The 27,362-nt window shown below is 37.2% G+C and overlaps 1 protein-coding gene across 1 annotated transcript; it reads left to right on the top strand.

The window, feature by feature from the left end:
* The first annotated feature begins 19,183 nt into the window (after positions 1–19,183).
* On the top strand, positions 19,184–24,894 carry LOC131068779 (probable LRR receptor-like serine/threonine-protein kinase At1g56140). Its single transcript, XM_059214031.1, has 6 exons — positions 19,184–19,255; positions 19,518–19,562; positions 21,964–22,028; positions 23,370–23,745; positions 24,032–24,227; positions 24,437–24,894. The coding sequence occupies exons 4-6, from the start codon at positions 23,515–23,517 to the stop codon at positions 24,658–24,660; spliced, it is 651 nt and encodes a 216-aa protein (XP_059070014.1). The 5' UTR covers positions 19,184–19,255; positions 19,518–19,562; positions 21,964–22,028; positions 23,370–23,514; the 3' UTR covers positions 24,661–24,894.
* Positions 24,895–27,362: the final 2,468 nt, after the last annotated feature.

The following is a 27,362-nucleotide window of genomic DNA, read 5'->3' as shown; positions in this document are numbered from 1 at the left end:
GCTCCAGCTGGAAGGACGGTTTAAGGCACATGGACCAGTATCTCGAAGGCATGCAATACAAAATTCGCCACCCTCCCATGCCACCTTTTAATCCCCTCTTCCAATTATGCATCAAGTTTCAGGAATATGTCCGCGAGGAACGAGCAGCAGGTCGTGATTTATGGCGAGAATACCTGCATGGCGAAGACCAGTTTCTGCAAAAGGAATGTGAAACCAGGATAGAGAAAGTAGTTTCTCAAAAATGCTTTTTTCCCTCCAAGTCTTAAAAAGTGCACTTTTGTCCCAAAAGGGTGACAGTTGACTTTTGGTCAACATATTGTAAATTTTTTTGTGCACCTCCCCTTTTTGGATTATTTCAAAGTTGTAATTATCCTTTGGTAGTTATTGCTCCTTTTGGGGTAGTTGTAGATATTTATCTCCCTATTTATGAGTGTGGGTCCCTCTTTTTGTAAGGATGAATCTGGGCCACTTGTTTAGATTAGATCTTGGCCATTCATCCATTTTTGGAAACCTATTTAAGGGGACTGGTTTTCCCTCATTTAAGAGGAAGTTCTTGAATTGTTGCGAAAGCTCTGAAGGAATTTTGCAGGAATTAATACAATGGATTAAAATTACCTTCAAATTTCCTTGTGAGTGCATGGTCTCCTTCATTTAAATTAGAAAGCTTTTAAATTATGTCTGTTCATTTTACACAGCAGTTCTTACCAAGCATCTGACAGAATCTTCACAGTCCATACCATTAGAGGGTAGCTGATTGCTTTTTTCCTTTCTGCATGGTTAATCTGGGCTATTTTATGATTCAGTTCGATTATCAAAAGTACACATATCATGAATGTAGAAGTTCTAATATTGTATTTGGTAATATGAAAATCTGGTTTCTCCTTTGAAGATTGCACTAAGTTTATGCAAACATTGTGTCTGAATGACTGATGATGCTTAACCTGGTTTCCTGGAGGTGTCTGTCTGCTTGGGTAAATCTGTTGTCCTAGTTAACATTTACCATTCTCTCTCTCCCTACCCTTCCTTTCTTTCCTCCCAATTTTATCCCCTTTTTTTAGAAATCCACAGTCTTGCTAAATCAGCTTCAAATTAATCAACATCACCTGAAAGAAAACCAAAAGAGGTCCCTGGGAATTCGTATATGAAATTACTAATCAAACGTAAGCCCCCTTGTGTTTCCAGCATAAACACATAAAGCCACTGAGAGATCCCGCAGTCAAGACCTGACAAAAGAAACCTTGAGGTAGTCTCCTTTGATCAAACTTAGAAAACAGCATTAGAGACTTCCTTATCTCAAGAGAGAGTAGGATAATCAGTCGGCTATTCTATTCTGCGTTGGCCGTATGGAGTTTGCAGCAATGCGATTTCAGACACGTCAACAATTATGTACTGAGCCAAATCTTGCCCTAATTCATGAAATTGCAGACTCTAATGAAATATGGCATAGGAGATTAGGACACCTCCATTTCCGTGCCCTATCTTCTATGGAAAAACTAGTCACAGGTTTACCCAAACTCAAACAATATCATTCAGGGGCATGCAAGGGGTGTGCCTTAGGGAAAAACACAAAAGGGTCTTTCCAAAGTAGTTCTAGTAAAACAAATGATGTATTAGAATTAGTCCACTCAGATTTATGTGGACCCATGTCTATACCTTCTTTAGGGGGTTTCCTATATTATGTAATTTTTGTTGATGACTTCTCTAGAAAGACCTGGATCTATTTCCTCAAATGTAAAGAACCTAAGGAGATCCTTAGAAGGTTTAAGGAATTCAAATCCCTTACAGAAAACTCTTCTGGGAGGAAAGTTATAACATTAAGGACAGACAATGGGAGAGAATACACATTAGATATTTTTAAAGATTTTTGTAAACATGTTGGGATTAAGAGAGAGTTCACTGTACCCTACAACCCTCAACAAAACGGGGTTGCTGAAAGGAAAAATAGAACCATTGTGGAATCTGCTAGGGCGATGTTACTTGATCAAAACATAGAAACATCACTTTGGGCATAAGCCTCTCATGCTATTGTTTACATACAGAACATATGTCCTCACTCCCATATTGATGACAAAACTCCTGAAGAAGCTTTCACTGGTGTAAAACCAAACATCAGTCACTTGAGGATATTTGGCTGTCCTGTCTACATTCATGTGCCCAAAGAGAAAAGAACTAAGCTAGAACCTTCTGGGAGAAAAGGTATTTTTGTAGGCTATAGTGAAACCTCCAAAGCTTATAGAATATATGTGCCTAGTCAGAGACAGATTGAACTAAGCAGAGATGTAATTTTTGAGGAAGACATAGCTTTTAAAAGAGCTAGAAATTCTATTGAGTCAGAAATTCAAACTTCTCCCATAGACCTAGAAGAGGATCCTACCCCTGAGATTCAGAGGGAGTACCCTGAGGAAGATAGAAATGAAGAACAAATCACATCATTGGAAAATCCTAAGAAGAGACCACTCTGGGCTACTAAGACAATGAAAGAAGCAAAGACTTATGCAGCTCCGTCAGGGACTTTTAGAGAGAGTAAAAGACCTAAGAGATTCTCTAGTTATGTAGCTTTGATGAGTGAATTCATCAAATCAGAACCTACTAATGTTACAGAAGCTCTCCAACACCAAGTATGGAAGGATTCCATGACAGAAGAGTATCAATCCATCTTGATAAATGATGTGCGGGAGATACTACCTAGGCCAAAAGAGAAATTTGTTGTTTCTTCCAAGTGGCTATTCAAAATCAAGCATTCTGCAGATGGCAGTATAGAAAAACACAAAGCAAGATTTGTAGCCAGAGGTTTTTCACAAAAGGAGGGAATTGATTATGAAGAAACTTTTGCACCAGTTGCTCACTATACCTCAGTCAGAGTAGTTCTAGCCATTGCAGCAGCTAAAGGATGGAAAGTCCATCAAATGGATGTAAAAACTGCATTCTTAAATGGGACTATTGAAGAAGAGGTCTACTTAGAACAACCTAAAGGATTCGAGATCCACAATGCAGAGTCACATGTGTGTAAATTGAAGAAAGCCCTCTATGGACTTAAGCAGGCTCCCAGAGCCTGGTATGAAAGAATTACCAGTTACCTCATGGGATTAGGTTTCTCAAAAAATGATGTAGACCCAAATCTTTACTTCAAGAAAATCAAAGGTGATATGTTAATATTAATATTATATGTTGATGATCTATTGATTATAGGAGTGGATCACCTTATTGATCAATGTAAGAAGGATCTAGCCTCAGAGTTTGATATGAAGGACTTAGGTCTATTGCACTACTTCCTTGGATTAGAAGTCTGGCAGAAATCAGATGGCATTATTCTGAATCAAGGGAAGTACACCCTTGATATACTGAATAGATTTGGAATGATGAATTGTAGATCTATGTCATCTCCCATGGAAACAAATCTTCATAAATTGAAGGAAGCAGCAACAGATTCTCAGTTAGCAGATCCAGCTCTCTACGGGCAGATGATTGGATCTTTGATGTACTTGGTCAACACCAGAACAGATATCTGTTATGCTGTGAATGCTTTGAGTCAGTTTATGTGTGAGCCCAAGGAGATACATCTTGTTGCCGTGAAGCATATAATGAGGTACCTTCAAGGTACCCTTAATTATGGTCTCAAATATGGAAAGGTTGATTTAGATCTTCATGGATTCACAGATTCAAATTGGGCTGGAAGTGTGACCGATTGGAAAAGCACCTCAAGATGTTGCTTCAGTTTAGGATCGGCTATGATATCGTGGATAAGAAGAAAACAATCTACAGTGGCTCAAAGTTCTACAGATTGCAGCTTCTATGGCTACAAGAGAAGCAGTATGGCTCAGAAAACTGCTTGTGGGATTATTTGGTGAGCCTCTGAAACCTAATATTATCCACTGTGATAATTAGAGTTGTATTAAGGTTTCAGTGAATCCAGTATTTCATGATAGATCTAAGCATATCGAGATTCCTTATCACTATGTGAGAGACATTGTAGAAAGGAATGTAATCCAATTGGAGTATATCAGTATAGGAGATCAGACAACAGACATACTTACCAAAACTCTCTCTAGAGTGAAAGTTGAACACTTCAGAAAGAGTCTTGGTATGATTGAAATGTAAGTATTATATCTATCTGTACTAATATATAAGATGTTTAATGTGTAAACTTCTTTTGTCATATGTGTGACTCTATGACTTTATGGGCCCCACCCCCTGTGTACATTTTTGAAAGGTGACAATCTTTTAGATAATGAGCACTTGTATTTGACACTATAAGGTGACGATCTTATAATTTTCAGTAGATTGATATCATGTGACTTGATATCATTATTCATGGATTTGTCATGATTTTTTATGGTAGACATTATGTGACTTAATGTCAGTGCACATACCATAACTAGGATATATGAGGAGAATGTAATGTTCTTGAGTATATTATATCCTTTAGTATCACGAGACAGGTGATACTTCATATCACGAGACAGGTGATACTTCATATCACGAGATTAGGTGATAACTCTTATCACGAGTTATGTGATAGCTATTAGTATGGTAATGTACTCTCAGAGTTCATTATAATATTCTTACTCTTTATCTTCCCTAGCTAAGAGGGAGTGTTAAAATTATACCATCAACAGATAAAGAATCAACAATGAAATATATCAGTTTACCACCTCACTAGTAATTATCATGATCGAATAAAGAATGCTTTCGATCTGCATGAATTAATATCATATTGATTTTATTATCGATCGAGTAATGATCGATCAACATTGCTTACATTGTATATACGTTGAATACCTTTCTTATCGGCATATTAAACATATGTTAGTGACTACTAAATTAATAGTAAGTGACCGTTCATAAAACGGTATTCATAATATTGTTTAAGTGCCATCAATGAGGAGGCACGTCTTGAGTGGACATGCACATGCCCCCCCGATACAAGTATATATGCAGACCCGATAAGGCAATATTGAACAATTAAAATAGAACATTCTCAGCCTTGTTTGGACCTGCAAAACACAGTGTTCATTAGAATCATAAATCAAATATATTCAGAAATATTAATTACAATCTATCAACTATCAAATCTGAGAGGAGTACGATCTGCATTTACAGATATCCATTCATGGTTCTACTTAATCCCATCAAAAATATCCTTTTTTTAGCACTTTTTTTACTTAGAGGAGATTGCCTCTTTGTGTTCCCCAAGTGTTGGCATTATTTGTTTTTTGAGGTTCATCTATTCTTCTAGTCTATTGGCATTTATTTGGACTAGCTTCCTCCTTTCAAGAATTCCATATGAGATCCTCCTCACTTTCTTCCAAACAAGGAGATGCTCAATAGATCCATCAAAGAGGACATTTACTATTGCCACATCCATGTTACTTGGACATCCCTCTAAATTCTCTTAGCCCCAAACTCTCTACATTAAACATTTTTTATAGGCTATTGATGAGAGAATTTTTCAACCCACCTATCTTTAGTATTTTTGGCCTCATGTTTTGAAGAGTCCCCTTGGTAGTTGTGGGTATGCTCCCATAGCTTCATTTTGAGGCAAGCCACCATGTTTTAGAGAGTTGAAGGGTGTATTACTTTTGTTCTCTTAAATATGTGGAATCAAAGGAGTAGTTTATTTTTTAATGTATCGTCTACCATGAAATTTGTATGAGGTATTGTTTATATAAATATGTTGATGGTTTTCTATCCACTTTCTTGTTTTACCCAAATCAAAGATTCTTAATCCTTTTTCTTAGTGAGGTCACCAAGTTTAGGAACAAATGTAATGTCCCCTCATTTATTGTACTTTAGATTAACCTAAATTTGCCCAAATCTAAAAGATAGGTAATTAAATTTTATGGGCATAACTTTGTATGCTGGTTTCCTGCAACAAAGATTAGAGAACACATGAAATAATAATTGTAAAACTGAAACATATACCAATGAAATTATATTGATGATATCAATTCTGCTATATTAGTTACTGTTTAGAATTACAATTTGTTGGGTATAATCAGTTTATTATATAAAGTCAGATTGAAAGTCAGTTACCAGTCAATTTCCTTAGCCCATTAGGGTAGGCTAGTTGGATAGGGTGTCCAAGAAACCAATCCTCCTAGGCCCAAGGGCAGATACCATATCCCCCTTGGCTCCATATGGCAGGTGTTAGGCATCCATCATGGAGTGGCGTACCCAGAGAGGTGTTCTATCACTGTTCCCCCTCATCACAACCACCTTCTCTCTTAAGCCCAAAAGCAGATGCTTCATCCCTCTTGGCTCCAAGTGGCAAGTGTTAGGCATCCACTATGGAGTGGCGTACTTAAAAGAGAGTCCCTCTTTACAATGAACCATTTATTATATTTATTCAATCCATCACATTATGATAATCAATTACATCTGACATAATTATCATTTTATATTAAATTTCAATAGTGTTGTGTATTGGATTGTCATCAAAGTTTCCTGTTAGTGTTACTTTGTATCAGCATTAACCACTTATTGTCATTTCATTATAATCAGTTTGTTATTCCTTATAAGAATTTGCAGTATTACCATAATTTGCATAACCTGAATCTGATTGTATTATGTATTCCTAAGATTATGTGCAGATATATATATTTATATGTTATGTCTGGCAGTACTGTTATGTTATTTTAATGTTGTTGAATAAATAGATAAAATTTACCTTCTTAACTTAATATGATATTAACTGTCATTGACTTGATTAAGAACATCTTTATATTTAATGATGCACAAATCTGAATTTAAATATGTATATCATACTGGCTGATATATACTCTAATGCTAACTCAGGAAATTCATGCTTATATGTACGTGACACTGAACTTACCCTTGTCTTTATCCCTGCTGGCAGACTTTACCATTCCTTGCTTGCCTATCCCTCCAAATTGGCACGGGGGCGAAGGTATTTATCCTAACCCCCCATCGTGGTGGGAAGCCACGATGCTTCCTTTTTGGTAGCACCCCTTTTTGAAGGGCCACTACCCTCACACCTGACAGGATCCTCCATTTAATCAAGCCATCATTTTAGAGGAATGGCTATCGAGGACCAATCAACAAATATAATATATATTTTAATAAAATGGCATCATTCCATATTGTTAATGTATATAATGTATATTATTAATATATATATTGTTACACCATTTTAATACAATGTATATTATTAATATAGTAACATTATTCAATATATAAATGTAAATTAATGTACATTATTAACCAGCCATGTTTCCAACAGCGAAGGCCTGAAACGCTTCTTCCGCAATCGTGAGGAACCTGTCAAACTCCAAGGTGGGTTTGCTCGGGAAGAGCTTAAACACCCGTGGAATATGATTTGCCTTATGATCATGAAATACTTCACTCTCGAGGGAAGGTACAAGGTATTTCACTACTATCATTTGCCCCTTCTGAATCATTTTCGCAATAACGATTTCCTCTGTCTGCCATTTTATTTACTGCATTCCATTGAAAGCTCTGTTAAAGACACCATGGACCCCAAGCATGGGGATAAGCCGCCCTACCTCCTTCACCAAGGCCTCATTTATAGGTTGTACAAATTTTATGAGGCTCTTTGCCCCCCCCGGAACCTCTCGCTTTCTCAGCCCCCTATGCCATCTCCTCAGCAGCTTGCCGCCCTTTCTATGGCCTTCCCCAGATTTTTCCAATTTCAGCATGAAGGCTTTGCTATAGCCAACTTCTCCACGTCTCTGCTTGCTTATGCCTCTGTTGTTTCTTTATCTGTGGTCTCTCCCAGCTTGACTCTGTCCGCCTCTCCCAGCGCTTCCTACTCCCTGTCCAAGGGTAAAGGCAAAACCCTTCTTAAACGCAAACATATTGTCTTTGAAGACAATTCGTCTTCTAAGGATGCTGAGAATGACAACCCTTCCCCTGATTTTGAGGTTAAAAGGAGATCCTCCAGATTGGCTTCCAAAAGCTTGCATAAAAAGAAGACCCCTGTGATTGAAACTATTGACTCGGAGGAGGACCCCATTGAGGACAAGGAGGGAGTGGACCCTAAAACCACTATGGGGACCCCCAGTGAGGATACTGTTGAAGCGGATTTGACTAGGGACCCCATGGATTTGGGCACTGTTGGTGCCGCTGGCAAGGGCAATTCTAAGATGCAAGCCCAGGACTCTGTTGATGTTAAGAATAGGGCCCCTATGAACATGGGCACTGTGGGTGTCACGAGTGACGAAAATTCTGATACTAAAGCCCTGGACTCTAGTGACTTGGACTCGGATTTAAAGATGGTGGAACAGGTGATGAACACTATTCCTTTGATGGGCCTGGGCACTGATATCGACTGTTCTCCTACTGAAGATTTGGCCAAGGCAATGGATAAGACCATGGATGACAAGGAAACTGTGAACCCCCAAGGTGTCCCTACTCTAGAGCAAATGGAAATGTTGCGCGCGGACATGTTGGACATCATGCAAAGGATTGAGAACTTGGGCCCTATGCTTGAATTGCAGGCTATCATGGGTGATGTCAGTCGGCTCAAGAGCAAGGTGGAGGCCAAGGACGCCCAAATTGCGGGCCTTAACAAATTTCATATGCAGATCTTACATAGCTCAGCGCTCACCCTCTCTTTATTGAGGGAACGTACTGCGAACACAGAGGAGCTGTATAAGTTCCTGTTCACTGAATGGAATAGTGTCATTGATGCCACTGGGGTGCAAAAGGCGACCTTGTAGTTTGTTTTTTGTGTTTTTTGCTTTCTGTTTTTTATTTTCGAAGACTTGGTCTCGTTATTGTTGTTAGTTTTGTTTCTGTTAATGTTGTTAGTTTTGTTTCTGTTAATGTTGTTATAGTGTTGTTTTTGGCACTGTGGTCTCCTTAATAGTTCTGCTATGTAAAGTGTCAGTGCCCTCGCTCTCACTGCTTTTTTAATCAAAAATATAATAACATCATTCAATGTAAATTAATAATATGATATCTTTTTTTATATCAATGTAATATAGTATAATATAATTTTAACATGATTTAATATATTATATAACAAAATTTATATTAATTATTTCTTCTATAAATGGGGGACATGACAACAAATCTCTTTGTGGTGGTCCTAGATCTACTTGATTGATTACTTCCTTCTTTTAACCCACCACGAATGTCGGAGGCATTATATGCCCTTTGGATGCTATTGATTCACATATGAATAGGAACAAATCATTGAGACATTGCTCATCCTTACAATCTACTATGGCTAAAGCTCCTCACGCCTTGATTCTCACTCTAAAGGTTGTGGATCTATCTCTTCTTGATGTCAAGTACCCTCTCACATTCCTCTTCCATGGCACAAATATCGAAGGAAAACTCGCATAACCATTTTTTTCCCTGCTACTGTTGTGACCTATTTCACACATCACCCCATTGCAAATGGGCCCCCTGTTTTTTTTGGTTTTTACGGGGTTTTCCTTTGGAGTTGCAGCTGCTAATCACCAATATTTTTGCAAATGAGGAGTTAGAGTTTTTGAAGTCATCCCAAGCCAAGTTGAGAAATCATGTTCAAAGTCATGTATGAATGTTGTCAAAGTGCTTAGAAGGTCTAAAGGACGAGGATCGCAATTTCTTTGGGTCATTTCTGACAACTTGTTATTTTTAGAAATTTTTGCTTTTTTGCTTTTTTTCTGCGTTTTTGAAAGTGGCATATGGGTTTTGTTCCTCAAGTCATTTCATCTCTTCCCATGTTCTCAAAATTTGAAAATCTTGTCTCTAGGTATAAAAAGCAGGGCTTTGAAATTTTTGCTTTTTTCTGAGATTAAGGTTTTGTTCTTTTAGCCATATTATCAGTGCCCATGTCTTTAGATTCGAAAATCTTTGCCTCTAAGGGTAAAAAGAAAGATGAAAACCCTAATAGGTTTTGTTCCAAAAAAGCATTCCTCAAGTCATATGATCAATAACCATGTCCTCAAAATTGAAAAATCATGTCTTCAAATCAAAAAAGCAAGAACCTAAGGTTTTGTTCCAGATGAATCAAGTTCAGCCATGGCAGATCATATATGGACATAGCAGCCCAAATAAATGAAAACTGAAATCAAGAGCAAAATTCGCCCATGGCTGTCCAAGGAAACATGTCCAAGCTTCATCAAATTCGCCCATGGCAGGAGACCTCTTAAGTCCGCCCAAGCCAAGGAAGGAGGCATGAACATGGCACAAACAACATGAAGTCTGCCTTGGTTGATCAGCACTCAAGTCCGCCCATGTCAAGGCACCCTCAAGTCCGCCTAGGCACCCTCAAGTCCGCCTAGGCATATTGGAAGGTGGCAAAGAATGCTTGAAGTCTGCCCATGCACAAACAAGGTTGGCAAGTGCATGTCAAACTCCTACCTTAGGTCAACTAACCCATGGCAAGAGTTAACTAAACTCCGACCTGCAGTGAGCATGATGAACAGCAGCTAAGACAAAGTTGGCACATGGTCTTCCAAATCCGTCCCTCCTAAAGCAAGACAAACTTGTCCAAGACCCTTCCAACTCCGCCCTAGAAATGGCACATGAAGTGTAAAGTCCACCCTTGGTAGATTGGAAAGAGGTTGGCAAAGCTCGCCTAAGGCACAAGCAAAGATGTCCAAGCCTACTCCAAGTCCGCCTTGGCTAATGAAGAAAATGTCCAAAGGCCTTGAAAGTCCGCCCAAGACATAAAGCAAGGATGGCGAGATTCCTTCCAACCCTGCCCTAGCAAGATAAGTTGGCATAAGATTGTCAAAATCCGCCAAGACAAGGGGAAGGATAACTTAGGAGGAAGAATAACACACAAAAAAAGCAATGTCAACACATGATCAAAGTCCGCCCTAGCAAGCTATCCTTCAAGTTCGCCGAGACATGGAAGATAAAGATTAAAACAAGATTGTCAACCAACTCCGCCTTCATCAAGTTGGCATAAAGCATGCCGAGTCCACCAAGAAGAACTTGTCCAATGATTTTCAAAGTCAGCCCAAGGTTGGAAAGATGTTATAGTTGGAGGTTGGGCTTAGACATAAAGAAAACAAAGTTGGCTAAGACTCTTCCAAGTCCGCCATGGAGAAGGAATAAAACAAGCCTATCAAAATTCGCCAAAGAGAACTGTTTGGAAAGAAAAATGAAAAGAATTGTCCAAGCAACTCCAAAGTATGCCATCTAGCAGAGCAAACAAGTCGGCATGCTGTCTTCCAAGTCCACCCCAAGGAGATGTCCACACTTGAGCAAAGTCCGCCAAGGAAGAAATAGATAAAATGGCAAAGCATCCTCAAACTCCCCCCTATCCAAGCATGTGCCAAGTCCGCCTTGGCAAGGAAACCATCAAAACAAGCAAGTTGTCCATCAAGCCTGCCTTAGCATACCTAAAGATCTACAAACTCCGCCCAGCTGGAAAAAGCGTAAGAAGGAAAACACGGGAAATAAAGTTCGCAAAGGTTTGAAAGATGAAATCAAATAAAGCAAAAGCCTTGTCCAAAGAACAAAACACATTAAAGCAAGGTGGCAAGACTTCTTCCAAGTCCACCAAAGAACATGGCAAAGAGCTTCCAAATTCCACCCATGATGGGAGGAGGTTGGCAAAGATAAATTTCAAAAGAAGATTGTCCAAACAAAGACAAAGTCCGCCTAGTCAAGGAAAGGTGGGGGTTTGGCATGATAAAAGACAATAAAATTTTGCCAAGGTAAATTGATCAAACACAAGTTGTCCAAGATGAATTGCACGAGGTTTGCCAAGCAAAATAAGACATTAGAACGTTCCAGTTTGTCCAGGCATAAATGGAATATGTGGAGATGCCTGGGCCAGGCATGAAAATTCTCCCAAAATTTGAAGATCAAACATAAAGATCAACTTGCCATGGTGAAAGATAAAAATGGCTGGAGAAAAAATAATTTTGACAAAAATTGCACATAAAATCAAGGGTCAAACAAATGAACGGGTTGGAAAATAAAAGTTTGACACATGAGAAATGGCTAAGTGTGGAATTTTCCATAACCAAAAGAATCAAATTTTGACTAAGTGTTGGAGAGGAAACAGGAAGAAAGAAGGACAAAGGGGAAAATTAAGAAGAAAATAAATAAAATTCGTGTTCAATGGTGGAGTTTGTTCTACTCGGCACAAGCTAGATCTAAAATTGAAGGCAAATCAACAGGAAAAATGTGTCTGAGCATATAAATGGTCAAAATCTTGGCTAGGAATTGGAGGAACCACATGAAGGTGTCACAAAATAAAACTGACTAGCCAAAATTTGGCGAAGTATAGGAAATACTTCACTGAAAAAGTTCCAATTTCCTTCATTGTGGCGTAGGCACAGTGGCATTCTTCTCCAAATTCAAGACAGTTAAAAGAGTTTCCAAGCATCAAGAAAAAAAAATCTTCAGACTTGGCAAAAATATACAAAGAAATTCCAAACTTCTTGAAGGATTTCATCTCCCAATAAGAATCAGATGGTGGCGAGAAGACTATTCCAAACAAATTTCCATATGCAATTTTTCGGCACAAATTGGAGAATTCAAGGAGGACATTCAATTGTTCCAAGTCAGCATATCCAGGTTCATTGAACATTTTGCCTCTCAACAGCAAAAGGGGGTTGCAATCCTAAAAAATAGCACCTTGTGCCATTTGTCTTGGATGCACGAGATATTGATTTATTTTAGGAAACTCTAGGTTGTCTTAATCTCGACCGTTGATTGAAAATCAATCCTGGCCATTGAATTGTAATTGGGGAGCCTATAAATTGAGCTCACCCCCTCATTTGTAAATCATGGGAGCATGTTGAAAAACATGTTGAGATAAGTAATTGTTGTGTATGATTGCCAAAGTAATAAGTAATACATTGTTCGAATTGATGGTGATTACTTCTTTTATTTTGGAATTTGCATAGTTCTTATCCCTCATCATAGTTTAGATTTCATTTCATGTATGTTAGAAGAATTCAAGATTTGATAAGTATTGATTTATGGTGAATTTTTGCCCATACTTTTGACGAATAGATGATTTTTGTTCATTGTGTAAAGTTAGTCTAAGCTTATTTTGTGGACGTTTAACTTCTACTTTGAGTAATATTGTTCAACTGTTCGTATTATTCATAAGTATGAAAATCATAAGCACATCCCTTGAAGATCGCACTCACTTTGTGTAGTTGTCCTAAGCGTGGCGAAGCAAAGTGTTGTTATTGAAGTCACCTAGTCAATGTCATCTCTTGAATTCTTAGGAATAGGTTAGAATTTATGAACCTTCATCTCCTTTTCAATTTTCTTGAAGTCCATGATCAAAGTCCCACATGATAAAGCTTCATTGTCTAAAGACTCTTAACCTCCATTGTGAATTGAACATGCCAAGCATAAGTCCCTTTGTGTATTACCAGCATATCACAATGCCCATTAAGCTTATCCGCATGTCAAGCCCTGACAAAAGAAACCTTGGAATTGCCATATGATATTAGCATAAGCGGTGTTTTTTCAAGAGAGGATAGAGTGTCTTTGGATATTTTATTCTAATGTTTGGTAGATGATAAAACAGACACCAACAACTACCAATAGTTCTTTCACTTATTAATGTTAGGAGAGGTCCTTTGCAGAAATAGTTGCCTCCTAAGACTATCCAGTCCAATCCCCCTAACCCTAAACTTCCTGTGATGAATATTCTCAAATTTGGCATATGTACTCCTACAATGATAGAGGTAACATCATGGGTTCCTTCAATAGGTCACTCAACACTAACACTTGAGGGCATTCTAGTCCCTTTGTATATTTTTGGTCATTCGTGGACATAATAAAATTTATAATTTCTATTGAATAATGTAGCATATTGATGCTCCATTTGTATTTGTGAAACTTAGTCATCTATATTTTCAAATAAGTTATTTAAAAACTAACTAATTGATTAGAGTTCCAAGTTGGTGAGCTCAGATCCTAAGGGGATGGAACTATGAAATTCAAGGGACATGTTTCTATGAAATAGGTTTCTTTCTTGTTAGTTTAATTTTGTACTAATCTTGCCAAATCTAGTGGGAGGCAATGCTATACTTCTCCCAAAGTAATACACATCTATGGCTTCTTTCTTGTCTCCCCAAATCTAGTCGGAGACAATGCTACACTTCTCCAAATAACACATATCTATGGTTCTTTTGTTGACTCCATTGTGTATTTACAAGAATGTAGTCAATAGTGATCATGATATTGAAATTTGGCTGATATGGAGCCTAATTGCATGTATTCTATTGTTGGTAGTGATCATGATAAGTTTCTTTCTTGTTTGTTGAATTTTGTAACAATCTTCCCAAACCCGGTGGGAGACAATGCAATGCTTCTCCAAAGTAACACACATTTATGGCTTCGCTTGTTGACTCCATTGTGTCTTTACAAGAATGCAGTCAACAGTGATCATGATATTGAATTTGGCTAATATGGAGCGCATGAATTCTGTTTATGGAAATCAAAAACGAAGATTGAAGATTAGTCTCTTGATTATTTGTGCATTATATATATTGCCTTCACTAATTTAATCAAAAAGTAGTTTGGTGTCTCTCTTGTAATGCTATACAATTGTTCAACCACGGTGATTAGAATCAAATTTAGAACAAGTCAGTAAGGTGTGGTGTCCAATAAGTACTAAATAACTGAGGAACTTGAAAACAATAGATAGCTTGGAGAGGTTATGAAAGATGGAAATTAGTACCGAGCCTTGTAGAATCAATGTATATATAATTGAGATATAAAGTACATATAACTTTATTGGAAGAATGCCTTTTCTATGTCCTTGACTATTTCTTATATAGTGAGGCATTATTTTATAGAATTGTTTGAGGTGTTAACTAGAGCTTGTGAAAGCCCCTGCCACTGCTGCGTTTAACTACATCTTTATTTTTCAACTGCCACCTTTTCTATTTATGGGAAATTCTCTTTGCTCGAGCTAATTTAAATTGTACTAGTATATGCATAGATGACACACTCGGGGGAAACTCATTCGGAAGGCTTGGAAGGTGATTTGGGGTGGTTATTGAGTGATTCCAAGTGGATTTGAAGGGGATTTGAAGGGAAAATCAGATTCCCAGGTAAGTTTTTTAATTTTTTTTTCTATGCTTTTTTAAAACAATTTGTTTATTTTTTGTTGCATTTAGATTGATTACAAATGATTCCTAGGTAGTCTAAATCATTTCTAAGTTATTTACACAAGATTTAACACAAGTCTTGTTGAATTTTCACAATTTTTTTGAAGAATCTAGTTTTCAAAAAAAAATTCAAACCCTACTTTTTTTTAAAAAAAACTTCGAATGATGTCTAAATTTATTTAAACTAATGTAGATAGTTTGCTTAGTGCTAAATTGTTAGCTAAATTGTTTAACTAAAATGTTAATTTTTTTTGCACTTTGTATGTGTAGGTTAAGTAAGCATTAATCATGGCAAGGGAGCAATGGCCACTAGATCCATGCCCATCTGGATTTATAGGCACCCGTCCTAGAGGTGCTAGAGATGGGGCATGGAGGTATGCCTATGAGGGACCCGATCCTGGGTCAATTATATGCATAAAGTGTGAGAGAATACTTCATGGAGGCATCAACCGCCTCAAATACCACCTTGCAGGAATAGATAGGCATGATGCTAGAGCATGCCCTGGGACCAATGAAGAAATAAAAAGACAAATGAATGCCCTACTTGCAGCTGGGGAAGAGAAGAAATTGCAAAGGGAGAGGGCAAAGCTATCCATGAGATCAGCCATAGCTGAATCTCAAGGTGTTTCTATTGACCTTGAAGAGGAAGAAGAAGCACTTGAGGGCATAGTGGGCTCTCGGCGTGGCCCACGTATCCGCAAACCCACCATCAGCTCGCCCATTGCTTCTGCTTCCTCTAGTAGAGTACCTGGCCCTGTTCCACTTCCATCACAACGATCAGGGTCGATAGGTGATTATTTTGTGCCCAGAAACACACCTGGAGCACAACCATCATTAGAGGCTAGTGGATAGAATAAGAAGGTACATGAGAAAACTGACATTGCAATTGCTGATTTTTGGTACTTCAACAACATTGCATTCAATATGGCGGAGAATGCTTATTGGCTGAATTTGGTGACTGCTATGACAGTTTCAAGAAAGGGGTACAAGGCCCCTTCTCGCAGGGATTTGAGTGGGAGGTTAGTAAATTACTACATAGTCCACTTGATTTCATTTTTAATTATTTTTTAGATTTCTTGTTTATTAAATCAAAATTGTGTACTAATACCTAATTTCACTTTGCACTTACAGGTTGCTCACAAATGCAGTTGCTAGGGCAAGAGAAGTGATGGAGGATCAAAAAATTGATTGAGCAAATTATGGCTGCACCATTCTTTCTGATGGGTGGACAGATGGCAAGAACCGCACCATCATCAATTTTTTGGTCGCTTGCAAGGACAATGTAGTGTTCTTGAAATCTGTCGATGCCTCCAACAAGGTGAAAATGCAGAAACATTGGCTGGAATGTTGGAGCGTGTCATCATGGAGGTGGGGGTAGAGAATGTGGTGCAAATCATCACAGATAATGTAGCAGCATATGTGTCAGCAGGTAGAATCCTTTTGAATTATCACCTTTAGGCATTAGCAATATTCTCATTTGTTGTGGGCTTTGTTTTACTTGGTTGCATATTTCTTAAAAATAAATTCTTCTTTTGCAGGAAGAATCCTCCAAGAGAGGCACCCCACTCTTTTTTGGACACCTTGTGCAGCACATGTCCTTGACCTTCTTTTGGAGGACATAGGAAAACTTGAGTGGGTGACTCCAGTTGTGGAAGATGCAAGGAGGATCACCAAATATATCTACAATCACCCTTGGGTCCTAAATTTGATGAGACAACACACGCAAGGGAAAGATTTGGTGAGAGCTGGTGTCACAAGGTTTGCAACGATTTTCTTGACATTGCAAAGCATTCTTGCTGCATTGACTTCTTTGAAACAAATGTTTGTGAGTGGAGAATGGCTTAACTCACCTTATTCAAAGAAGCTTGAAGGAGAGGCTGTCGCATGCATAGTCTTCGACAACCAATTTGCACAAAGGGCTGCAGAGATTGTGAAGGTTTTTACTTCAAAACTTTAATTTTTAAATTTTAGTTATTCTTGATTCAAGTCTCTCATTACTAATTTGTAACTTCATTATTTAAATTTTGATCTTTTTGTAATTTGTATTTTTCAATTGTAGGTGTCAGAGCCCTTGGTTCGAGTTCTTCGCTTGGTGGATGGGGATAAAACCCCAATGGGATATCTTTATGAGGCCATGGATAGGGCCAAAGAGTCTATCAAAAATTACTACAAGGGGGATAGGCTCAAATTTGATCCCATTTGGGAAATTGTTGATAGGAGGTGGAACAATCAGCTCCACCAACCCATTCATGCAGCAGGGTACTTCCTCAACCCTCGTTTTAGGTTTGGGGGTTCTTACTCAGATTCGAATGGAGAAGTCATGGAGGGCCTCAGTACATGCATTGAGAGGATGGTACCTGATGTTGAGGAGAGAGACCTCATTGTGAGTGAGCTCCAAAATTATGAGGGAGGAAGGGGTAAGCTATTCTCTTCAGAGCTGGCTAGGAGAGGAAGAACCACTCAAACCCCAGGTATAACATTTGCAATTTGGATTTTGGGATCTAAAGACTAAAATGATTGATAAATTATGTTTTCTGTTTTCTCTTTGCTTTCTAACTTTTCCATTTTATTTATTTTGCAGATGCTTGGTGGCAAAATTGGGGTGGAAACACCCCACATCTCAAAAAATTTGCCCTCAGAGTCTTATGTCAGCCTTGTAGTTCATCCAATTGTGAGCACAATTGGAGCTTGTTTGAAGCAATCCACACGAAGAAGCGGAGCAAGTTAGCGCAGAAACGGCTCAATGACCTTGTCTACGTGCAATATAATCTTCAATTGTGCGTAAAGAAGGTAGAGGAACTAGAAGGTGGTCCAATTGACTTGGATGATATAGATCCTTACAGTGATTGGACATCACAGGAGCAGCCTCCATTGTTTTCCGACACTGACATCACTGATTTGGAGAGGCAGGCTATGGAGGAGGGGGGTGGATTTGGTTTCAGGCTGGATGACATTGAGGAGGATGAGGATGAGGATGAGGATGAGGATTCATTGCCAGTGCCAGAGGCAGGTGGAGACATAGCTTCATCCAGGATGGAGGATGAGTCTCAATCAACCATACCGAGCGAGGAGGCACAGTCATGCCCAGTCCCACAGCAGACTTATACGACTAGACAGTCTAGACCCTCTAGTTCTACCTCTCCCCATGTTTTTGCTAGAGCTGGGAAGAGGAAGTTGTAATTGTAATTTGTAATGATGTATTTACTTTTGGTTTTACAAAAACTATTTAGTAATTTACTATTTTGCTTCAGGCTTCCAGCCATCAGCGTTCCTCATGAGGATGCGATTTTGTAGACACTTTGCATTTAAATATATCTAGAATCAGCTTGTTTCTTTTGTGTTATCATTTATTGACTCATTGGATGCATCTTCTCATTAAAAATTGCAAAAAAATGCATTTTTTACTAATTTTAAGCGTATTTTTAAGTTGTCGAGTTTTTCGCCGAGTTTTTCCGAGTTTTTCCAGGGTTTTCGCCGAGTTTTTTTCCCAGGGGCTTGGCGAGTCGAGCCGAGTCGCGAGTAGTTCAACTATGAGTATATGCATTCAAATCAACATATAAACTTCCAATAGAGGTAACTTGTTTTTGTATAAAAATCACCATAAATCATTTCAAGTTATATAGAAGCTCAAGTGAAAGTAACTTGTCTTTGTATCAAAATTATCATAAATCATTTTTACAATATATAGCTCACATAAGATGAATTAAACAATTTCATTAATATACGGGTTAGTAACTAATATTGGTATGAATCTATCTAAGTCCTTTAATAGCAATTGTTTCCTTTGATGAAAGCATTTTATATTGCATGAATAGATCTTCCTCACATTTCAATAGATTAAGATAAGTTAAACACCCTTTCTTTCATATTTTACGCTTTCATAGAAGATGTGTGCTGATTTTTCTATTCCTATTTGAAATTGTTCCTTTTTTTGTTTTGAAATTGAGTCATTGTGTTAAATTGTTAATATCAATGTACTGACATTTTATTTTCTATCTTTAGAGAAATTGAGCTTGTTGTAGCAGACATATCAAAATATCTGAGTTTCTTTAGTTTGTGAAATCTATTGAGCTTGTTGTTATTTGGACTTACTTTGGTATTGATGTACTATGTCCCAGAGATGTATCTTACAATCAATTTTCAGGAAATTTTCCAACATGGTCCAACAACCCAGCTTTGAAATCGTAAGTCAAGAGGGAGTAAATAGCTTTATTGAAACCAAGTCGTCAATTAGACTTTTCAAGCTCTTTAAAAATGATTTGATAAAACTTTATTATTCTGCCTCTTTTCCTTTGTTTACACCTTTTTTTCAATTTTTGTCTTCTTACAATACATGCAGCTTCTTGTGTTGAGTAAATGTGCCTATTGTTGGACACTATATTCAACAAGGTTCTTTCTTTCCGTTTCTTTATACAACATTTGAAATTTAATCTTCTCTATGTGCAGAAATCTGGTAGGAAATCACTTTGAAATAAGTGAGACAAATAATGGGTAAGAATATTCCCCCTTTTGTAATGTCCCCTTTTCTAGGTGACATGAGATAAGCAGGGGTTGACCTACCATTCGAGTTCCTGTAGGTCAACGACATAGTTAGGGGACTCATTCTGAGGGTCATGGAGCTTTGTAGGGGCTCTGTGAGCCGTTTCGGACCTTCGGACGAGGTCTCCTATTTTTTAGGGAGAACTGGTAGTTGACTGAATGACCACCTGGGGGACCAAGGAGCAGAGCAGGATCCTTTTGAGCAGTTACAAGTGTTTGAAGAGAGTTTCCTACTTTTTAGGGAGATTCCCTACCTTTTAGGAGGTTGTGGCAGTTTCCATATTTGAGGTTCCACGGGACCATACTATGGTTTCAGTTTCAGGAAGATTGGGTGTGTTTCCTAGTTTCTAGGAGCATCCCTAGATTTTAGGGATGGGACTACCAATTAGCTCATCTTTTCCGACATCGGTCACAGATAGGTGACAAAGTTATATTCATAATTGTTTGGTTATTTTGGGCTGTTATTGGATATCTGGAGATATTTTAATATATTTAAATATTTTTTAAGTTAGCGATTAAATAAATTAAAATAAGGCTATGTATTTAGTCATTTCGGAGTAATAAGGGGTTTATGGCTTCATCTGGGTTGATATGCCTATGTGTTATAGCTCGTTGGAAAGGTCTTGAACTTTGCTACATGATTCTCACCTTCCGGAGTCTTTTTGGATGCCTGAAGCTATTTATTTGCAATTTAGTGTTATTTTCCTATAGTTGACGCCATAATTAGAAAATAACACTCTTTTCATAATGCGCCAACTTTACTCCCTTTTAGGGTTTGGCTTGGAAAGGAAAGGAGATATAAGGAGATGAAGACCAAATTGTTGATTATCTTTTTACACAATCAAACTTATTTTGTGAATTTGCTCTGAGTGAGTGATTCTTCATCTGGGACGCAAACCCCAAGATCTAGACTGGCTGGGACGTAGCCCTCAGCAGTTATTGGCATTGGATTCTTCAGGTAGAGTGCATAGTTGACAGAGATTGAGTACGCCATTCTTCATTGTGGATTCAGGCTGCAGAGTAAGGGTTTCAGCATGGCAGATTGATTCTTCAACTTGGGCGTGATCCTTGCAGCCTTAGGGCAGCCATTTGCAGCAGGGACATCCCACGTGGAATGTAAGGAATGCATGTATTCAGCCTTAGAGGTATTCTTGATTCATGATATATTATTTTGTGAAGAACTTGGAAGTTGCAAGTCTGCAATTTACAACAGCAAGCAGGTTTGAGATGGAAACCTCAGATTTGGTCTTCAGGAGGACGGAATCCCTTCTACAGGAGGCACATGGAACACATCAGAAGCTTGTTTCAAGCATATTGAGGGTCATTTCAACAAGCAAACTCAGTAATCGTTAGCAGCAAGGTCATTACATCAGATCTGAGCAAGAATACATTCAATTTCAGTGCATTACTTATTTCTTTTGGCAGTTGTACTGTTTTCCAAGGGGGCTGTACCATTACAGATGGCTGTGGAGTGATAATAAATAAAATGGAGGGTTTTAACTCCATTTCTTGTTCTTAACTTCATTGTTAGGATCAGCAAGGACTGTGTAGAAGAAATCACAGTCATCAAGCTTGAATTGAGATCAGGGTGAGCAAAACAGTGAGGATTTAAGGCTAAAATTGTATAATTTTGCCTGGCAGAATTTGGATTTCTAGCTGGTAATTGGGTTTTTGGCCCAATTTGATATTGGTAATTCATTTGGAGGTAGTATAAGTGTATTGGTACATCTGGACTGCCCCTTGTACCTTCAACTCATGCCTGTATCCATTTCTGGATAGCAAATCAGCAACAAACCCCAGCACTAGATCCGTGGTATGTTTCTAACTGTTTTGGTGAATGTATCTTCACTCCTAGTTGAATGTAATCTGCTGTCATAAATAAAATCAGAAGCTGATATCTTATTTTGAGTTGAATTCTATGTTATTATTGGTTAATGGTTGCAATCCCCATCATCAAAAAATAAACAACACTTTATGCAGCTTTTGTCTAGTCTCTAAGAACACCAAAAGGCTCTGAAAGATAGTTTATTAATTAAAACTTATCCAGGGCAGCAAAGAACCCATTTAGGGATCTTTCACCTTTATTGCCATATTTTATTAAAAAGTAAGAGATGAGGTAAACATTGAGCAAACATTACCATCACACTAGGTCACATTCTACCACATAAAAGGAAAACTACTACATTATTCTTCATTAATCTGATAGGTTAGGTTATATTGTGTATGAATACAAAATTGTTGCAGTTAAATCTTGAAAATGCATCAATTTAGTATATTCCTAGATATAACTGTTCCTTTAAATTAGCAAAGAAGCAACATGTGTTCAAGCCAATGGCAATGTTGTTGTCTGCAGACTTGCTTTGAGTAGATTGGCTTGCCTCCAACGGACTTTTCCTTGTAATAGAGGAGCTCCACGCTGTAAGTTATTCAAGTTATTTTTATTTTAAGTATAGCCAACTGCATTTAGAGGTAAACAGGACCTTACATCTTCCTTCACACCCTTTCTTCCTATATTCTTTTGCTTCCTTTTTTCATTTGGTTTGATTTTTCCATAGGGTCAATCGGGCTAGCATAATAATCAATTAAGTAATTTAATGCTTTCATTTTGATGGAAAATAATATTTATTGTATAATGCTTTCTCTTTTTATATTTATTTATAAATTTAATATTAATCATTATCTAAAGCTGACCAGGAACCAAATTGGGGTGATTGTCAGTGTTACAATATGTTCGAAAGTGAATGATGACTTAAATTTGAATAAGGAAACGAAATTCCTGATGCCAAAATTTGGGATTTAAACAAAATATGTAGACTCAATCTATTGATGAATGTATCAATTTAAATATTATAATGCATACCAAGTATTGCTTTAGGCAGCTTATGGTTAGCCAAGATCTTTGACAATAAGTTGGCCTAAGGATATTTTTATCTTTTTCTCCATAGAACCATATAATCCACTTCACCTTACATTCTAGTACCTGCAATCAGACAACATTCCTCACACAATTCCACTTGTCAGATGCTAATTTGGATTAGTCAGAAACATAATCAATACATTTAGTCTAACATGTAACACAAACTAATATCCATATTTATTAATAATTATTCTTAATGATTCATAAACCTACTAAAAGAAGAAAAATTGTTCCCACCCCTAGTCCAAATTACAATGGGGCTAAGGGAAGTCTTAAAATTGGGTTTATATGAGATGTGACAAATTCCAATTTCTCTTTACAATGCACTTCTAAGTCTCATGTTAGGATTACATACTCACTAACAAGGACTTACACAAGGTATGTTAGCGTAAAGACTTCATGTTCCCCATTTCTATAGACTTCAAGAAAATACACTTACAGGAATTGAGGACTTCAGTACTTCCAAAATCTCTAGAGTTGTCAACACAAGGATCAAATACCTCTTTCTGAATCAAAAGAAAATAAATATGCACCTTGAATCTTCATCTTTATTTCACCTGCTTATTTAATTTAAGGGATTAGATGGAGGAAGAAGAAACATAATAGGAGGAAATTGGCCAGTTCTTCGTGGGAAGCAAAATAAAAATCAGCCATTTTTGAATGACCAAAAACGATAATAAAATTGACCCACGATGCTATTGCTTCTCATTAATGAAGCATTTAGTTTAGTTTGGTACTGTAATAAAGTTTGTCTCTCATAAGAAATTATTTTTTTATTTTTTTAGTCTAAAGAGTCCTGGAATGTTATTGTTGATTTCACAATTTGGCTTCTAAATTTTCAGATTCTCACTTTGCAATAAACTGTGGCGGCTTACAAATGACTTCCCAGCAAGGAATTGATTATGAAAGTGACAACGAAACACTTTATCCTGCCTCATTTTACGTGAGTGACACACTAAGGTGGGAATCAGCAATACTGAAAATTTTATGGATAATTCCGCAGAGAGTTTTACAGAATCCAGTCAATCTCAATTTGCAAATAAATTAGATGGAGAACTCTACCAAACGGCACGCTTATCTCCCAGTTCACTAAGATACTATGGCTTAGGTCTTGAAAATGGACCGTATACAGTAAAACTACAATTTGCTGAAATAAATATTCTAGACAAAGGAAGCTGGAAGAGTCTTGGAAAACGCATTTTTGACGTTTTTATACAGGTATGTGTAACCCACTTCTCTAATGGATAATTTATGTTTCCTCTTGAAAAAAATGTCCATGTATTTCCTCATTTTGTATGGATAGAGGGCCGGTACAGATTAATTTCTGCATTTTCCCCTTTTACTGTCCTTTCCTTTTTTGAAAATGGTGTGTATGAGATCAAGAACATTAATCTGAAAATCATAATGCATTCAATCAAATTTGGATTCTTTATTTTCTTATTGGGCAAATTCTAGCTCTGAATAGTACCTCAATACTACAAGTTTTTGACACTTGATGTTGCAGGGGAATAAGGTATTAACGAATTTCAACATCCAAAAGGAAGCTGGAGGTTCATTTATATCAGTTGATCGATCTTTCAGCGCGAATGTTACTGAAAATTTCCTTGAAATTCATATTTTCTGGGCTGGGAAGGGAACATGCTGTATTACAAAACAAGGAACCTACGGACCTTTAATATCAGCCATAAGTGTTACACCTGGTAAAGAAAATGCCGGGACTTTTATCTTACTTCATTTAATTTAAAGAAGATATGAACTGAACATATTTCTGTTAAAGATAAAGAGAAAGGCGCATTGTTTTATGCATTCTTTAGCAGTTCCCTGCAAATCTCTTTACATAATTTACAAACAGTAAATGCATTAGAAATGCTACATATCTCTGTTGCTGAAGTATTTCTCCTGCGTGTAGATTTCACTCCTACTGTTTCGGATCGTCCACCTTCCAATTCCTCCTCGAAGAAAATCACGCATGGATTAGTGATTGGAATTATTTTCGGTGGAATGGCTTTTGTTATGGTATGTCTTGTTTTTACCATTTTGTGGCTCAGGAGATTCAGAAAATCCTTGGAAGCCCGTGGTCAAGTTCACGAAGGTAATGGCCAGAGCCATTCGGAGGTGAAATTTCAGGAATGATATATCTTCCTTCTAATTGGGTTGAGTTCAAATTGGCGTAATTCGGGAATAGTATTGCTTCTGTATCAGCATTTAAGAAGAACTGGAATATTTTTATATCCAGAGGTGCTATATATAGAGAGGTATAGAAATGTCTTTATGTCATAATTATATGTAAAAATAAAAAATTCAATAAAAATATAATAAATACTGTATATAATGTATCGATAAATACAATGGTTAGGAAACTACAAATAGTTTATGGGATAGCTAATATTATTATTTTGATTTTCTGCTTTTCTATTCAAGGAGATGATAAACATATTTTTTTTTGGCTGAATAAATTGTGTCAAGAAATACCTGTCATTATATTGACATACTTGTTTCTGAATATGAATAGTATTATTAGTTTAATATATAATTGGTCTTATTTTTATTTTATTTTTCAATAAAAGTGGATTATTCCACTAAATTTTTTTATTAATATTTTTTTATTTTTTACACAGGATTCAAAGAGCATACCAAAGGAAAGAACCCTGGGAAGAAAACCTCCAGTCACAGCTCATAAAATAAACCCATAGTATCTAACGGATCAATTTATACACCCCGCCCAAAACCACATACAAAATGCAGTCACAACACATATAATATCAATTTTGCATAGAGCCCATATGACAGTTTGCCAAAAAAACCCATCGGATAATTTTCAAATGTAGACTCCATAGCTGCTATCAATGGAAGAAGACAAAATTTCCCAAAGCCTTATGCCAAATCCCATGAGCCAAAAACCTTCCTGTCAAAAAAGAAAGTATCAAAAAACCTTTGGAAAAACACTATTATATCAAATACCATGACCTCGAACTCTTCTCTAGACAACGAACATGAATACTTGAAATGAAAGGGGAAAGCGTGAATAATTATCATCATAAAATTTTACATCGTCGTTACTCAAGAAAATCATATGACTATTGCTGCAAACCTTCCCATACCCAGAAGGAATTTCCTCAAAACCCACCTCTCACTGATTAGCATTGCTATCAATGGCTAAATTTGCCAAATAATCTGCAATCTTATTAACTTCTCTGTAACAATGGGATACCAAGAAAGATTCAAACAATTCTAATTTTTGTAAAATGGGATCAAATATATACTGCAAATTCCAACAATTCGATTTCTTTTTCATAACACATTGAATAATCACCATAGAATCACCTTCAATTATTAAGTCCTTAATTCCCAAAGAGATTGTCATATCCAATCCAAAAGACAAAGCATGAAATTCTGCATAATTGTTAGTTTTAAAACCAATAGCATGACACTTAGCTCGAATAAAATTTGCATTGTGATCATAAATTACCATGCCTACCCTAGCCGGCCCAGGGTTACCACGAGAAACCCCCTTCAAAATTCAATTTAAAGTGCCCCTGCGAAGGAGGTTTCCATCTAGCAGAGCATCTCTTACCTATTGCATCATTCTTTTTTAAAATTGAACCATGAGAGGGTAAAACTAACAGCAGTTTCCAAACTCTAGTAACTCTACTATCCCAGTGCAAAAAATAAGTAAGATTTTCCAAATTCTTATAAATAAATGACAAAGCAACCTCAGAGATTGAAGACTCAATTTTTAATAGAACTTCAGACATAGGAGACCTTGTTTTTTTAAATATCCTGTTGTTTCTTTCTAGCCAAGCATTCCAAATCACTATAGATGGAGATATGATCCAAAGGCATGCATAAAAAGATGAGGCAAACATAAAGGGCCAAGATCTAAAATGGGAAATGAGATCCTTACCAATAACAAATGATATATTTAACTTCTCAAACAACCATTGCCAACATTCATAAGCATAATCACAATGTAGGAACAGGTGTGAAGAAGATTCCAAATTATTGTTACAAAGGACACAAGGGAAAACAACAGTAATACCAAGCCTGTCTAGTCTCATACCTGTAAGGACTCTATCCTGAACTGCCAACCAAGCAAAGGCTCCAGCTTTGGGAAGACAAGCCAAATGCCAAAATAACTTATAAGGCCAAGAAGATAAATCTTTAGCAACCATAAGAGAGTTGTAACCATCTTTAACAGTGTACTTACCAGAAATATTCTTTGTCCAAATAAGTTCATCCTCGGAATCAGAAAGAAATACAATTCTATCCCCCAAAATCTTTTCAAAATCTAATTTCATGCTTTAATCAACATCTAAGAAATCAATCGACTTCCATCTAGCTAGCTTAAGGGGTCCACTAGTCACAATTTCAAAATAATCTGCTACAAAAACACCCCAAAGGGAGGAAAGAACAATGATCAGAGGAGACCAATCCCTAATATTCACCAAAGGTGTGTGTCCATTCCATACTTCATCCCAGAATCTGACCTTTCTACCATTATGAACAATCCATGAGAGATGAGGCAAAATAATTGATCTACATTTGCAAAGGAAATTCCAAATAGCAGAACCCGAAGGTAAATTTGAGACTTTAAAAATGTACTCTCTCGGTCCATTATTTAAATATTTGGCAAACATAATCTGTGCCCATAAGGAGCTAGGTTTGTCATATAATTTCCAAACCAACTTAGCACCTAAGGCTAAATTCTGATTCTCTAGACTCCGAATTCCTGTTCCCCCAAGTTCCTTAGGCAAACATACCTTATCCCATGCAACTAAAGGGAGTTTCTTCTTGCCATCTTTATTATTGTTCCAAAGAAAATCTCTAAGAGTATC

The sequence above is a fragment of the Cryptomeria japonica genome, chromosome 11 (assembly GCF_030272615.1).
Source record: "Cryptomeria japonica chromosome 11, Sugi_1.0, whole genome shotgun sequence".
Classification (NCBI taxonomy): Eukaryota; Viridiplantae; Streptophyta; class Pinopsida; order Cupressales; family Cupressaceae; genus Cryptomeria; species Cryptomeria japonica.
The sequence above is the reverse complement of the archived record's forward strand: the minus strand, read 5'-3'. Positions and strand labels throughout refer to the sequence as shown.